Genomic DNA, 16869 nt, shown 5'->3' with positions numbered 1-16869 from the left:
TAGAAACTATACAAGCTTTGTCAACGAATGATAATACAGATGGTAATCCTCCAACTGCAAATGAAGAACAGCAAACCACTCCTTCTCACCCACCAGGCTTTACTCCGACTACCCAACAACTTCGTGCAACAGCTATGCAATTTTCTATGTACAGTCTCTCACCCGGTTATACTCCAGCTTTAGTCATCAACCCCATGGACAACAACCCAAATCACTCAACTATCAACCCCCAAAACCTAAACCAATCACAAATCTCATCTCCTCTGGGCTACGTGCCACCCCAAAACACTCTATCCTCAAAAAATATTCCATATATTGCACCATAAGTACATCATTTTGATGCCAATGGGAATTGGCATCAGCCTCACGTTGGGGATGATACACAATCTAAGGAAAAATTCCATGTTTTGGAAGAGTGAATAAAAGCAATTGAGGGGCATAATGTTTATGGTCTTGAAGCTTTTGATATGTGTTTGGTTCCCGATGTGACTATCCCTCCAAAATTCAAGGTTCCTGAGTTTGAAAAATACAAATGAACCACATGTCCTAAAAATCATCTAACTATGTATTGCAGAAAAATGGCTTCTCATTCTCATAACGACAAACTTCTCATTCACTTTTTACAAGACAGTTTGAGTGGAGCATTGTTAAGTTGGTATATGCATCTTGAGCGAAATCAAATTTGTATGTGGAAAGACCTAGCTGATGCCTTTTTGAAACAATATAGGTACAATATTGACATGGGCCCTGATAGGATGCAATTGCAAAATTCATTGAAAAATGACAATGAAACTTTCAAAGAATATGCACAACGGTGGAGGGAAATGGCATCACAAGTGGAACCTCCTTTATCTGAAAGAGAAATGGTTAGTATGTTTATGGATACTCTCCAGTCGCATTTTTATGATAAGATAATTGGGAGTATGTCATCAAACTTTTCTGACCTGGTCATGATAGGAGAAAGGATAGAAAGTGAGATAAGGAGTGGCAAGATCGTATGTGCAGCGAATGGCGTGAAAAGACCCCATATGACATTCACACAAAAAGAAAGAAGGGGATGCTAATGTTGTAATGATAAATCCTAGAGTCTCCTATCTCCCACCCATCAATTCTTGTCGACCCCCAAACTTCCAGCCTCCGATACCACAAACTTCTTACATTCCTTATCCATATGTGACCGCAACCACACAAGCTTCATACCATCAATATCACCCTTCAAGACCACCTTTTTATCAATCACCACCTACCTCATTTTCCCAACAATATCAATGGAACCAAAATCCAATCATGAATCACTATAGACCACCAGTTAATCAAGAAAAAAGGATAACCCATTTTGACCCAATTCCCGTCACGTACAGCCAATTGTTGTCTCACTTACTTCAAAATTTAACGGTAGTCCTAAGACCAATAAAACCTCTTGAACCACCTTTTCAAAAATGGTACAATCCAAATGCCAAATTAAATACCATGCAGGAGCCGTTGGGCATTCCGTCGATGATTGCCAATCCCTAAAATCTAAAGTGCAAGAATTGATTAATGCAAAATGGCTTACCTTCAAGGAGGACGGTCCCAACATAGGGAGTTATCCCTTGTTGGGCCACTGGGATGCCTCTATCAATGTCATTGAAGATAGGATAGACCAATATGCAAAAGATGATCATGTGTTGACCATAGGGTCGTGTGTGGAAAATAATATATCTTTCCCAAAACCATTGGAAATCCTTAACAAAAAAGAGAATCTTAAGCCAATTCCTAGCAGGCCAAATGCAATAATTGTCCAAGCACCAACCCCTTTTCCTTATGCAAATACCAAGGTGGTACCGTGGAATTACGAAATCACATCCCACTTGGCCAATCACCAATTAAGTGATGGTTGTGAACCTAAAGAAACTACAGTCACTAACATTTCAAGGATTGGTGGAATGACTCGGAGTGGTCGAGTATACACTCCTGAACAACTTAAGAAAAAGGAGGTTCATGGAGAAAAAAGGAAATAAGTTATGTATCATGCCATAAAAGGACAAGAGACCGGTAAAAAGACGGTGCTTGAATAAGAAGCTAATGAATTTTTGAAGTTTATGTCGACCCCCAAACTTCCAGCCTCCGATACCACAAACTTCTTACATTCCTTATCCATATGTGACCGCAACCACACAAGCTTCATACCATCAATATCACCCTTCAAGACCACCTTTTTATCAATCACCACCTACCTCATTTTCCCAACAATATCAATGGAACCAAAATCCAATCATGAATCACTATAGACCACCAGTTAATCAAGAAAAAAGGATAACCCATTTTGACCCAATTCCCGTCACGTACAGCCAATTGTTGTCTCACTTACTTCAAAATTTAACGGTAGTCCTAAGACCAATAAAACCTCTTGAACCACCTTTTCAAAAATGGTACAATCCAAATGCCAAATTAAATACCATGCAGGAGCCGTTGGGCATTCCGTCGATGATTGCCAATCCCTAAAATCTAAAGTGCAAGAATTGATTAATGCAAAATGGCTTACCTTCAAGGAGGACGGTCCCAACATAGGGAGTTATCCCTTGTTGGGCCACTGGGATGCCTCTATCAATGTCATTGAAGATAGGATAGACCAATATGCAAAAGATGATCATGTGTTGACCATAGGGTCGTGTGTGGAAAATAATATATCTTTCCCAAAACCATTGGAAATCCTTAACAAAAAAGAGAATCTTAAGCCAATTCCTAGCAGGCCAAATGCAATAATTGTCCAAGCACCAACCCCTTTTCCTTATGCAAATACCAAGGTGGTACCGTGGAATTACGAAATCACATCCCACTTGGCCAATCACCAATTAAGTGATGGTTGTGAACCTAAAGAAACTACAGTCACTAACATTTCAAGGATTGGTGGAATGACTCGGAGTGGTCGAGTATACACTCCTGAACAACTTAAGAAAAAGGAGGTTCATGGAGAAAAAAGGAAATAAGTTATGTATCATGCCATAAAAGGACAAGAGACCGGTAAAAAGACGGTGCTTGAATAAGAAGCTAATGAATTTTTGAAGTTTATCAAGCAAAGTGAATATACAGTGGTGGATTAACTAAATCAAACCCCTTCCAAGATATAAGTTTTCTCCTTGTTATTGAACTATGAAGCACATAGAAGGGCACTGATGAAATTTTTAAACAAGGCTCATGTTACTCACGATATCATTGTCGACCAGCTTGATGGAGTCGTCGGTAACTATGCGAGGTGTCACAATCATATTCTTGCACGAGTTCTAGTTGATAATGGTTCATCATTAAATGTCATGCCAAAATCAACACTATCAAAACTATTTGTTGATGGAGCATGTATGAAGCCTAGTGTTATGGTGGTGAAATCGTTTGATGGATCTAGAAGACAAGTTGTTGGTGAGATTGACCTGTCGATTCAAACCGGACCCCATATCTTTGGGATAACCTTTCAAGTAATGGATATTAAACCGGCGTACAGTTGTCTTTTGGGGAGACCGTGGATTCATGTTGCTGGAGCAGTGACATCCACCATCCATCAAAAGGTAAAGTTTATAACGAACAATAAGCTGGTAATAATATATGGGGAAGAAGATATGATAGTAAGTCATTTATCTTCTACAGGCGACATTGAAGACACAGAGGAAGCCATAGAGACTTCCTTTCAAGCATTAGAAATTATCAATGTTGTCTTCATGGGTGAAGGATATCGTTTAAAAGAACCAAAACTATCTACCACATCATTGAAGTCTACCAAATCCATGTTGAAAGGAGGAGGTTTTGTTAATTTGGGGAAGTTGATAGAAATACCAGAAAAGAACAATAGGTACGGGTTAGGATATGTACTTACTCAAGCTGATAAAGAAAACGATGCGAAGGAAAAAAGAGAAAGCAGGATGACTCGTTGGGAAAACTGGATACCGAATCCACAGAAGATTCCTATTTGTGACATTCACCAAATTTTTCAAAGCACCGGATTAATATATGATGATCACGTGGTTGTTGCGGAAGAGAATCATGGTGATGATGATACCCTCAAGCTAGTGTACCCTTGTCCTCCAAACACCAGTATCAACAATTGGAACATCATCGAGTTTCCCGTGTTTGTTAATTCATGTTCAAAATAATTATGTATTTTTAACTTCTTTTGCTCTGCCCAAGGCTATAAGGATAACTAATTATGGCATATGTATTTCAATTTCGTACTTATTATCAATAAATGCATTTTTGAATTCTTCAACTGGTTTTGTTTTTCTCTTTTCCTTTTTTGCAATCCTTATTCATATTTTCTTTTTTCCTTTTCCTTCTTAATTTAAACATTGCAGAGTCGAAAATGAATATGTTGAAAATAGCAGCGCTAGAACCCTTTCTTGTAATTTTGAACGTCTAATTAATCACGCTGATGAGGATTGTGAAGACGATTGTGAGCCTCCCGCAGAACTAGAAAGCTTAATTGAACAGGAAGCTAAGATAATACAACCCTATCAAGAACCTGTTGAGGTGATCAATTTAGGGACTTGACATGATAAGAAATAAGCTAACATAGTTGAACACAAGCTACCACTCAAGCCTGAATACGCTCCAATTAAACAGAAGTTGAGAAGGATGAGACCTGATATGTCACTTAAAATTAGAGAAGAGGTCAAAAAGCAATTTGATGTTGGTTTCTTAGCAGTAGAAAAATATCCTCAATGGGTGGCTAATATTGTACCAGTTCCAAAGAAGGATAGAAAGGTTCGAATGTGTGTTGACTATCGGGATTTAAATAAAGTTAGTCCTGAAGACGATTTTCCTCTCCCTCATATTGAAGTCCTAGTGGATAGCACTGCCCAATACTCTCTTTTCTCCTTCATGGATGTTTTCTCAGGGTACAATCAAATCAAGATGGCTCCCGAAGATATGGAGAAAACTACATTAATCACCCAATGGGGAACTTTTTGTTATAAGGTGATGCCATTTGGATTGAAGAATATTGGGGCAACCTATCAAAGAGCAATGGTAACTTTGTTTCATGACATGATGCATAAGGAAATAGAGGTTTACGTGGACGATATGATTGCAAAATATCGGACCGAAGAAGATCATGTTGTTAACCTTCAAAAGTTGTTTGTGCGAGTAAGGAAATTCAGACTCCGTTTAAACCCTGTTAAATGCACTTTTGGTGTAAGATCGGGCAAGTTACTTGGGTTTATCGTTAGTCAAAAAGGAATAGAAGTGGACCCAGATAAAGTAAGAGCAATACAAGAAATGTCGGTTCCACGCATGGAAAAAGAAGTTTATGGCTTTTTGGGTAGATTGAATTACATTGGGAGGTTTATATCGCATCTCACCGCTACATGCGAGCCGATTTTCAAATTGTTGCGCAAAGACCAAAAGGTTGAATGGAATGAGAATTGTCAAAAAGCTTACGAAAAGATTAAACAGTACTTATCAAAACCTCTCGTCTTAGTACCTCCTGTTCCTGGGAAACCTCTTATTATGTACTTAACAGTACTCGATGAGTCAATGGGTTGTGTACTGGGGCAGCATGACGGATCTGGTAGGAAAGAACATGTTGTGTAAAAAGTTCACCAGTTGTGAAACAAGGTATTCACTGCTTGGACGAACATGTTGTGTATTGGCATGAGCTTCTTGTCGGTTGAGGCAATACATGTTATGTCATACAACTTGGTTGGTGTCTAAAATGGACCCAATTAAGCACATGTTTGAGAAACATGCTCTTACTAGAATGATTACACGTTGGCAGATGTTGTTATCAGAATACGATTTGGTATATGTTACACAAAAATCTATCAAAGGAAGTGCACTAGCAGAGTATTTGGCCCAACAACCAGTACAAGATTATCAATCAATGCAGTGTGAATTCCCCGATGAAGGCATAATGAATTTATTTGTAGAGACTGAATCATCTGATAAAAAAAATGGATGTTGGTGTTTGATGGTGCCTCTAATGCGTTAGGGCATGGAATTGGAGCCATTTTGATTTCCCTAGAGAACCAGTTCACTCCATTTACGGCTAGATTGTGTTTTGATTGTACAAACAATATTGCGAAATATGAGGCATGTGTTATGGGCATTGAAGAAGTTATCGAATCAAATGTAAAATTTCTTGACGTATATGGAGACTCATTGTTGGTCATCCATTAGACGTAAGGAGAGTGGGAAACGTGAGATTCCAAATTGATTTTGTATCACACCCATATCAAATAATTGACAGAACACTTTGAGAAGATTACTTTTCACCATATCCCTCGAGAAGAAAACCAATTAGCTGACGCATTGGCCACTTTGTCGTCAATGTTCAAAATAAGCATTAATTAGGACGTGTCGGTCATAAAAATTCAACAAAGAGATAAACTTGCATATTGTTTATCAATAGAAGAAGAGTCTGATGGCAAACCGTGGTTTTATGACATCAAATCATATGTTAAGAATAAGGAATATCCATTGGGTATTTCAAAAAACGACAAAAGGATTTTAAGAAGATTGTCAATGAACTTTTCCTTAAATAGCGATGTGTTTTATAAGAGAAATTATTATATGGTTCTCCTCATATGTGTGGATAAAGCGGAAGTGGAGAAAATCATCCAAGAGGTTCACGAAGGTTCTTTTGGAACTCATTCAAATGGGCACACAATGGCAAGAAAAATCTTAATGGTTGGCTACTATTGGTTGACCATGGAATCCGATTGCTTTAGTCACGTAAGGAAATGTCATAAATGTCAAATCTATGTTGATAAAATATATGTACCACTCACCTCTATAAATGTTTTAACATCACCATTGCCATTGGAACAAGCATCCTCTTTAAATGTCAAATCTATGTTGATAAAATACATGTACCACTCACCTCTTTAAATGTCATGAATTTGTCACAGTAACGAATGGCATGTTCGTGCATCAAAAGAAGTATGTCATTGATGTATTGAAGAGGTTTAATATTTAAAAACTGCAATGGAACAAGCACCCCTTCAGAAGCAAGGTTGGTATTATCAAAAGAAGGAGATGAAGAGCTAGTTGATTCCACAAATTTCAGACAAATGGTAGGATCATTGAGGTGTTTGTATAATACAAGGTCTGACATAATTTATAGTGTTAGATTGATTAGTAGATGCACGGAGAAACCTAGAGCACCTCACTACTTAGCATCAAAAAGAATTTTGAGATATATCAAAGAAACTAGTGAACTTGGTCTGCTATATCCTAGAAGTTCAAATGAAAGAGAAGTTAAATTGATTGGATACACTGATGTTAATTGGTGTGGAGACAAGGATGATAGGAAGAGCACCGCAAGTTATGTATTCATGATGAATAAAACTCCAATTTCATGGTGTTCAAAAAAGCAAAGTATGGTGGCTTTACCTACATGTGAAGTTGAATATGTGGATGCACCAATGGGAGTTTGTCAAGCTCTATGGCTAGCAGAATTGATTAATGAAATAGGGCTAAGGAATGATAGTGACAACAAATCTGCAATAAATCTAGCCAAGCATCCAATTGCTCATGGAAGAAGCAAGTACATTGAAACAAGAAACCAAGTAATACAAACTAAAGTTGGAGCATTGCAGCACAAATGATAAGATGGCAGACATCCTTACCAAGCCATTGAAGAGAGTGAAGTTTAAAGATGAGGAAGAAGATTATGATAACATCCTTAGAACAATTTTTGAATTAGAAAGAGTAGTAAATGTAGAATTCATAAATGTTAGTTAAGAGGGAGTTAGAAAGTAGTTATGGAAGTTATAAATAGTTAAGGAAGTTAGGAAGTTGGTTACAAGTGAACTATGCAAACTATTTGATATAAAAACTATGTACTAGCTCTGTTACTTGTGCAGCAAGTAATAATTCAATTTTGATTCTTTCAATTCCTTTCTTCTCAATTCTCAATCCTATTATATTAACAATCACAAATATAAGTGTTCTAACAGTCTCAAGGATAAAATAACTTAGCAAAAAGAAGCTCATTCCAAGTGTCTTGAAGTCCAGGTAAACACCAATGTATACAATCGGCGTAGCTAGTAGGGTTAGCTAATTGCTCTGGAGTCAGCGGATTCCAATGCTTTTTGTAGATTGAAGTATGCGCATCTTTGCGGAGGCTCGAAAGTTGAGTAATGTTGAGAAATGTTATGGGCACTTTTGATTTTTTGAACTCTTCTCCAATCACTTGCATTATACTTTTGAGTGAATCAGAGTCCCAATATGAGGAATCTTCAATTGGTGTTGTTTCATTGTAGCAGTTCCCTCCTGGTTCTCCTCCCCAGTCTATGCTCCTGCCAAAATAATGTAGTATTTTAACTATATGCATGATGTATTCCCATATACTAAACTTCTATTATTTTGTTAGAATAAAATAATGAATCTCAAGTATAGTATTGGAATATTGCTTTTATTGGTTCAATACGTTTTTTGTCATTCAATTTGAATCAAGATCCTTTAACTCCTTTAACCCTTAGTTCAAACCTGTTGAACTATCCAACCCCCAGCCCTAATTGAAACATAGTTATCGTACTAAATTGTAGCTTATAAAAAAACAGAAAATTGTGATGGATTATACTAAACTCGCCTTCCATGAGAAGGTGACATGCTAGTGAAGAAGGCTCTAGTCTTGTTAGGTTTCATGTTCATTCTCACCCATCTAACCACACTTTTCATAGCCATGCGATAGGCTTCCACTGTTGACATCTCAACAATCTCTTTTGCTTCATCTTTAAATGAGCCAAGCCTAAAAATTTCAGTAGACATTACATTAGGTGTTATTATTATACAAAGTGGCCATTTGCATAAGAAATGAGCAAACAATTGTTTAAATAGATTGGAAGATCATACAATATCTTCATCTTGGAGCCAGTTATCCACCAAATATAGGTGTTGAATACCACAATGTCTGCGCCTTTCCAATAGCGGCCGTGCTTATTGATCGAACCCTTTCTGACAATCCTATCAGTTACGCGATGAATGACAGCGTTATCGGAGTTTGATTCAAGAAGAAAAGGTGCCCAATAGAACTCAATTGTTGCATTGTATTCCTAATTAAAAGCAAGAATATGAACAATATATGACATAATAATATTGCAGCTGAAATTGTTGTGAATTGCATTAAGCTAAGAATAACTAAACCTTGGCTGTGAAGACAGTGAGTGAATGAAAGGTTTCCATGGATTTGGCATGTTGGGGAATGAGTTGATGGAGAAGGCATATCAAAGAGACATACTGACCCCGGTTAATGGAGTCGCCTACAAACATCATCCTCTTCCCACGAAGCGATTCTAACATTAAACTGGCATTGAATCTGTTGCATTGGTAAAAAGATGCGTATTATATTTGGATTAGATCAATAAATCTATGATTACTATGTGCTTTCAAGTTTCAATTTACTAGATTGAGTTCCGTATGGTATAGTGTTGTGAATCATGAATTTTAAGAAATAATTTATTTGATTTTCTCATCAGCAGCATATACCTTTTAATTCAAATAGTCTTAATTTAGGCATATGCATTCAGGATCCAAACATAACTCTAAGTAAGTTATAATCAATCCAACAAAACTAGCACTTTCTATAAGAGTATAACTTCAAGGAAAAGGAAAAACTAATGAGCATATAAACATCCCCAATCATATACTTAATTTTATTGAACAGGAATCAGAAATGTCTAAGACCGGCTAATCAAAATCAAGTAGACAATGCAACGGATATAAATTTAAAAATTATATTTATTATAATTAATATAATAAAATAATTATTATTAGACAATAATAAAAGTCAAAACGCTGATTAAATTTAAAACATAGTTAAAAATCAATGGACCATCGTTTTTACAAGTGGATGCGATAAGGAAAGGGTCGAATAAATCTCCACCGACTACTTGACCCGTAAAAAAGCCACACGTGTAACAAGACCACACGAAACAGAAAAAACCACTTACTTGGGAATATCGCAACCATGAGGTTGCCAGCGCAACCGTCTGTATTCCTTATCCGGGCGACCATGTTGTTGACAAGTTAACTGTGGTTGTATGTACGGACAGTCCGATTCCTGGTACAACGGCCGAGTCAACTCGTCAGGAACCCACCGTCCACTGAAAATGTCGCACGTATGAACGGTGTGGGACCGAGTCAAGTCAGCATCATTGGAATGGAGTTGGAGTTGTGGGGGGGAGATGAATAAGAAATCATGAGTATGGAGAATGGTGGAAGTGAAGAGAATGAAAGATAAGAAGGTGAAGAGATAGGAAGAGAAACGAGGCTTGGTTGAGAATGAGTTTGCCATGCATGGACCCCCTAAACTAATTACTTCTTTTGCTTCTCACAACTTACAACTTTTCATTTATATACATCACGTGTTATTCAAATTCAAACCTAATTAAGGTGAGTGGAATGGAAACAATCATGGAGAATTTTTTGTTTCCATCAATTAATAATATTCTATAAGAAAAAATAAAAGTTAATTCTTGAATTAAAAATTTTATTTTTTACAATTTCAAAATATAAAAGACATAATATTCAAAAAGTTTTATTTTTATATTTACACTTTTAACAAATATTTTATAGACACTTATTAACATTTTTCTATATTTCTTAATGTGGTTAGCTAAGGTATTGTGAAAAAAGAGGTAACGTACTAATATTTTTGTAATCTTTTATGATGAGTCTTAATATATTAAATATTTTTGTAATTTTCATGTTATGAGTGGTATTTACAAAAAATAAAGTTGAATTTATTTCAAAGGATAATTCGTTTCCAACCTCACCATAATTCTCACAATTCACTATGTACTATATACAGCTATAAGAATGCTGACACTATTCATTATGTTTAAAAAAGGCCATAAAAAAGAATAAAGTATCTATGGTATCTCCCACCAAGGAATAATCCATGAGTATGTTTCCAACCTATTAGCATTTGATCAGCGACTCCATGTGATATACATGATGTTATTATTATACTTTATTATATTAGGGTCGAGTTTGATTTGGATGTAGTTCGTGTTAGTTTGAGGTCACAAACTTGCATGAAAAAAGTATATTTTTATTTGCTAAAAAGATATCGATATATACGATATATATTCATAACATTCCTAGAGAAGAGATTATTTACTTGATGAAACAACTTTAAAAAACTTCGTGTTAGATACATTTTGATCGACTAAGAATGAATTAAAAATGAAATTAATTACAGTTGCATATAAATAATGCATTTTTTTGTCAAGTATGTCTTCAAATTTGTTTGATCAACTTGATAAATTTCTCTCAATGAAATCAAAACTACATGCAATCTAAAAAACCATCTGATTTTGGAAATGTATGTATCTGAAGTAGTTGTTAGGATGAGAGGAGTTTCACTCTAGGGGTGAAAATAGGTCAGGGCAAACCAGACATTGAAAGACATGAGTTTTTTTATGCCTAAGTCTGACCTGAAAGCCTATTTAAAAGTCTTATTCATAATAAAACATTTAAATGTTCTACTCATACCACATAATGTTCTCTACATACCAATATCAATGTACATATCTATATATATTAAACAAACAATAATTTTTCTAACAAAATAATTTTAAAAAAATTTGAAACAAACATCCTTTAAACCGTAAAACATAATTTTTGGTTTCAAATAATAGATTTTTTTCTGAAACAAACAAATTCATTATTACCTCTCAAACAAATATGAAACGACTATTGAGTGATTGACTAATTGAATGGCTACTGAATATAGAACGACTACCAAATATGAAACGACTACTAAATTTGGAATGACTAATAAAATATATATAAGCCGTCAGATCTAATAGGCTTTTTTATAAGTCTGAGTATGACTTATTTAAATAAATACACTTTAAAAATAGTCTGAGTCTAACCTTTTAATTAAATAGATCAGACCATAAGTATGTCAGACCATAGATCCCTGACGGACAGCCTAGCATATTCTCAGGCCATAGGTCATAGGCCCCTGACGAAACTTTCACCCTTATTTCATAGGATATGATTCGGTCCCATCTCTTGGTGGACCTGCGAGACAAAAACGACTAGCAACTCGATCGACTCATGTGATCATGTTTTTTCTAAAAGCAAAGGTTCATCCCCTTTTCACCAGAATGACACCTTTTGCTGCCACAACAAGATTATACATATGTTTGATTCTTTTTGCTACAAAATATCAACCCCACCACACCATAGACAAGAATTCGTCCATTAAACTAGTAAACTTGCTTTCAAAGTGGGGATATGTATATCATAGCCAGAATAAGTTTTAGTTCAGGGTGGACCAAATTATTCAGCACCATCATAGAGCAAAACTCAATTGGATTATAATATACTCATCCTTCAAAGTGACGCAATCTCAAACAGCAAAGATGATATCTGGCCGCGGTGGCTCCGATCTCCATACTACAATTCTTTTTTTTTTTTACATAAAACAATGTAACATCGTTTACTAAAATAAATGGTATACGGATTGGCTCAAAAGAAAAGGTTGAGGCTGGCACCAAAGTTGATATTTACTTTGTTTGTAGAAAACTAACAGCACAAAGACACGCCAAACCCAATCGATATATGTGAATGAAACCTTGAGAGTAGAGAAAAATCGAAAAACAATACTGAATTAATGGTCAACATATCAAATAAGTTACAAGAAAATAAGTTTACTCAACTACCTGATTATCTACTAACAAATGTCAACCAAAATTATTGGATTAGCTCCAGTATAATGCATTTTTCTCTTGAATCATACTAGACTTGTTTTATATTTTTCTTTCTCTTCCTTCTCCTCATCTTTTTCTTTCAGAGAAATAGATAAAACTGTGAAACGCTAAATTCATGGAAGGAGAGTCAACAAGAAATACAAATTTGTGCAGAATGTTCCATATCAAGGAAGCATCGGAGCTAACCAGTAGGGCATCTGAAATGCCCTTTTCTGCAGCATGCTCGTCTCTTGTCTGATTCCATGATGAACTCACCAGATAAATCCAGAATAAAAAATGTAGTCTCAGTCTCTCAGAAGTTCACAGGAGAATAGGAGGTCCGGTGACCTTCAGATGGTCCCTTAAACTTCCTCACCAAAGATGAGCACAGGCCCTGCAAAGACATATGTACAAAGATTATTCGAAGAATTCAACTCCCAGCCTTCTTAAAAACTTAATTCATCTGCTGCCAGATTAGAAATACTGAAATTGAAGCATTCATGGAAAGAAAACCTGTGTTTTCCTAGGCAAGCTGATCCAGAAGTCCAAGTTAGGGATGACCTGAAAAATAGGGTCAATGAAAAAATATTTCAGTCCTAATTGCCAAAAAATCCCACTAAATATTGCTTTAGCACACTCAAAAGAAGTGATTGTGAAGGATTGGCATGGGATAACAGTATCTAATGTGATAAACCGCTTAAGGAACAAAATTACTAACAGAATGACTGAGTGTAATCAAGAAGCAATATCCCATCCAAAATTGTGAAAGAATGTCATACCCGTATCTAATACATGTATGATACTTCAAGATATTTATGCAAATAGTATCCACCAAATCTTTTAGAAGAAAATATTGACCCATATGTTTGGGATACCTCTTCGACACTTTGAATATAGATCCAAAAATTTGAGCCTTGTTCATCATGTTGTAAGTAGAATTGGAGTACATACTCTTCTACTCATTCTTTGAGGATGTTAAAAAAAAAGGGAAAAGTGGTTGTGAAATATTGGCGGAGATTTACATGTTCTCTTTGACCATGGTGGTGACTGACTTCTTGAATTAGTAAAGTTCTCTTGGTGTATTAGACTTAGAAGCTATGCTATTTTGGATTATGAGAATGGGAGATGAAAATGATACAATTAGTATTATACAGTAAATAGCAAGCAATTGAATAGAATCAGGACCTGTTTTAAACAGGATTGATGGTATTATGAAACACTTTGACATTGGTTAGAGAAAAGTACTTTGTTATATATTTGTAAGGAAAATAATAAATATATTTTTTATACGGATAAGAGAAATATGTCTCTACACTTTTTGTTATGATCACAAGTATCTTTTTGTAATTTTGTATCATCAACTGCATATATGTTTACATATTAATGCTGCTCAAAAAATATAATAATAATATTAATGTCTCTTTACAAATATTATGCATGATGTAAAACATGTATATTATTGTATAAATTTGTGTTAGCATATCTAGGTCGTGTCGGTATGTTAACAATTTCCATATCTCCGTATTCATGTTGTATTGTACCTGTTTCATATGAAGCATCTGGTCTTCATGGAAGGGGCAGTAATGGCTAATGATTTTTAAGAGTTTCAGCATGAAATGCAGAAATATTTAGCAGTGAGGTTAAGTTATCATCTATGACAGACAATTGAATCCTATATGAACTAAGGACAGAAGCTTTACAGCATGCAATATTGATTAAACTACCTTAAGGACAATGGAAAAGGAACACAAATGACGAACTGAAAAGGGTTCATTTTTTCTTTCTTCAATGTAAAATCAGACCAAGTATAAGAAGAAAAAATTATGAAGTAGCCAATTTGCACAACCTAAATGACACAAATAAAAATGGGCAGATGTACCCCTACTAGAAAAATACATGAACACAAGTAGGAAAGGTGAGAACATACTTCTATACCACGGATCTTGAGGAAGAAAAATCGGTAAACAATACCAGCCAGTAGATACACGACAAAGAGGCACAGAATACTGCGATGAGACAAGATGAAACAAATATTAGTAATTTAGCCAAAAAAAATTAAAGTGCCAGACAAGACAGTAAAATGCTTACATAATAAGTAAAGTGCCAAACCACCCCAACCCATTCCCATGGACATTCACAACCATAGCACAACCAGATGGATGCTTCATCTCTGTAGCCTGCTTAACAAACAAGGTTACAACAAAAAGTAATTATTAATGGTCTTTAGAACTGTAGACAGCTTAAAATCATTTGTCTTTGATTTTAAATTCATATCAACTTCCTATTTCCCTTCTGTTTTCATCTTTTGCCTAGCCGGAGTTCTTATTATCATTTTACATGAGATGTCAATTTGATGCAGGGGAATAATTGATATAGCGTCTGTCTAGTCTTTTTCATCTTGAACAAAAGTGGAGTATTTATTGATGCAGGGGACTAAATGATATAGCTTATGCCTAGTTATCTTCATTTTGAGCAAAAAATCGTTTGAAGACATAAGATCAGACTCATTATGTTGTATATTAGATATTTAGAGTTGAGAGTTTGCTAGAAATTAGCATAGCTCTGTACTGCACTTTTGACTATCAATTAAGGGCTCAGATCTTTAGTTTCATAATGAAAATTGAAAACTTCAATCAACATGAATAATTGAATATATAGATTAATCAACATGAATACCGACAAAGATGTCTTTTCATCATTGAGAGTTTGAGACATATGGTAGTTGGTGAAGACAATATAGCTGGAAAAAAGTAAAGGCGTGAAGATTTTATTTCATTACTCTTTTAAAGATCCAAATCCTAAATTATTTTGCAGAAAAGACTCAAAAGAGAGAAAGCACAACATGATGCGAAACTGACAATAGTAAATAACAGGAAGCCGATACCAGAGAATATACCACACTAACTGTAGGAATATGGACAACAATGTCATGTTGATAATGCTATCAAACTTCCACAAGTGAGCTAAATGAGTAGAAATAGCTGATAAATTCAAATATGTTTGTTGTTAAATCAATGATTCAAACTCAGCATTTCCTATATTTTTGGTAAAAGTCAGTGATTTTCAGTTTTGAAGTTCACAAATTAAGAAACATATACTGCACCTGGATAAAATAACTATAGTAGAACATCGGAAATCTACATCATAAACTAACAAACAACATGCAAGGAAATGAAAAATTCCCCAATAACAGAGTACTCACGTAATTACAGTCACCTAATCTCTGCAGGGCTTGTGGTCCCTGAAAGCATAAGATTGATGATTAAAGCATGAAACACAACCAGCATTAGTTCTATAATATCCGGTTTAATCAATTAAAAACATAGGGTAAAAGGAAAGAATGAAATCCTTACTTGTACTCCATTTAAATTGCAAAGCACGGACACAGCCAAAGAACAGTTGTACTTAAGACTACTGCTTGACATTTTAACAATGACACCAGTGTGGGGATTTTTCTTGTCTGCCATCAGGAAAGCATTACAACCATACATATGATCCAGTTAAGTTCGTATTAGAAGCCTTTTATAAGTCAGTTAAACCAAATAATGTGTAACCCAACATACAAGAAACACAAATTCGAGCCAAAATGGAGTACAGAAAATCAATAAAAGAAAACAATGATTGAAAAATATCAAAAGTCATAAACGGACAATTGAAACAAATCAAAATTCATAAACAGATAATTGAATTGGTCTTACCAATGACATCAACGACAACTTTTGGGCCACGTCCTATGCCTGTGCATACATGGTAACCTGCATTTAACACTCTGTTAGATGACCATTCCCTCCTAACCTTAACACTAAGAAATACGCAAATTTGACTTCAATTGGATATTGTTTATTTATTAGAAATTTAAAATGGTTGCAACAAGTTTGTATTTCTTTGAAGTTTGAACTGCAGCTCTGCCCAGTTGATGATGAACCAAACTCGGTATTTAAAACATAAAAAAAGTTGAAACATAAATTTTAGATAACATAATTTTTAATAGGTAAGCCCCTCTAATAATTCCATTGTGCACAAGTTGAAACAGTGCTATGCTAATAATGAAAAGACCTATTTACTTCATGTATGAAGTATGAACACACTTCTTCCAATGTTTTAATGAGAGAGCAAGAGCACAAGATATAGAAATATGTTAGACTATAGGTTCTTCATATGACAAAATCAGCGTAGAAAAAGGAAACGCAAATGGGGG

At 35.2% G+C, this 16869-nt stretch overlaps 3 protein-coding genes across 3 annotated transcripts in view; 1 reads left to right on the top strand and 2 right to left on the bottom strand.

Annotated features, from left to right (window-relative positions):
- Positions 1–7037: 7037 nt before the first annotated feature.
- LOC140920530 (secreted RxLR effector protein 161-like) lies at positions 7038–7574 on the top strand. Its single transcript, XM_073368819.1, has one exon. The coding sequence runs from the start codon at positions 7038–7040 to the stop codon at positions 7572–7574; it is 537 nt and encodes a 178-aa protein (XP_073224920.1).
- Positions 7575–7717: 143 nt separating this feature from the next.
- On the bottom strand, positions 7718–10310 carry LOC101509082 (protein trichome birefringence-like 33). The gene is made up of 5 exons (XM_004500461.4): positions 9921–10310; positions 9115–9286; positions 8824–9023; positions 8561–8719; positions 7718–8267 (listed from the first exon to the last, which is right to left on the bottom strand). Exons 1-5 carry the CDS (start codon positions 10262–10264, stop codon positions 7928–7930), a joined length of 1215 nt encoding a protein of 404 aa, XP_004500518.1. The 5' UTR covers positions 10265–10310; the 3' UTR covers positions 7718–7927.
- A 2254-nt stretch (positions 10311–12564) lies between these two features.
- The window catches only part of LOC101508765 (uncharacterized), a 7399-nt gene continuing 3094 nt past the window's right edge, over positions 12565–16869 (bottom strand). The window contains exons 5-11 of the mRNA XM_012715911.3: positions 16370–16426; positions 16025–16131; positions 15874–15912; positions 14760–14848; positions 14599–14677; positions 13185–13232; positions 12565–13065 (exon numbers count right to left, since the gene is read on the bottom strand). Of these exons, the coding sequence (XP_012571365.2) occupies positions 12985–13065; positions 13185–13232; positions 14599–14677; positions 14760–14848; positions 15874–15912; positions 16025–16131; positions 16370–16426 (500 nt within the window). The 3' untranslated portion in view covers positions 12565–12984. The remainder of the gene's footprint in view (positions 13066–13184; positions 13233–14598; positions 14678–14759; positions 14849–15873; positions 15913–16024; positions 16132–16369; positions 16427–16869) is intronic.

The sequence above is a fragment of the Cicer arietinum genome, chromosome 5 (assembly GCF_000331145.2).
Source record: "Cicer arietinum cultivar CDC Frontier isolate Library 1 chromosome 5, Cicar.CDCFrontier_v2.0, whole genome shotgun sequence".
In the NCBI taxonomy this organism is placed as follows: Eukaryota; Viridiplantae; Streptophyta; class Magnoliopsida; order Fabales; family Fabaceae; genus Cicer; species Cicer arietinum.
This window is presented reverse-complemented; position numbering and strand designations above follow the sequence as displayed.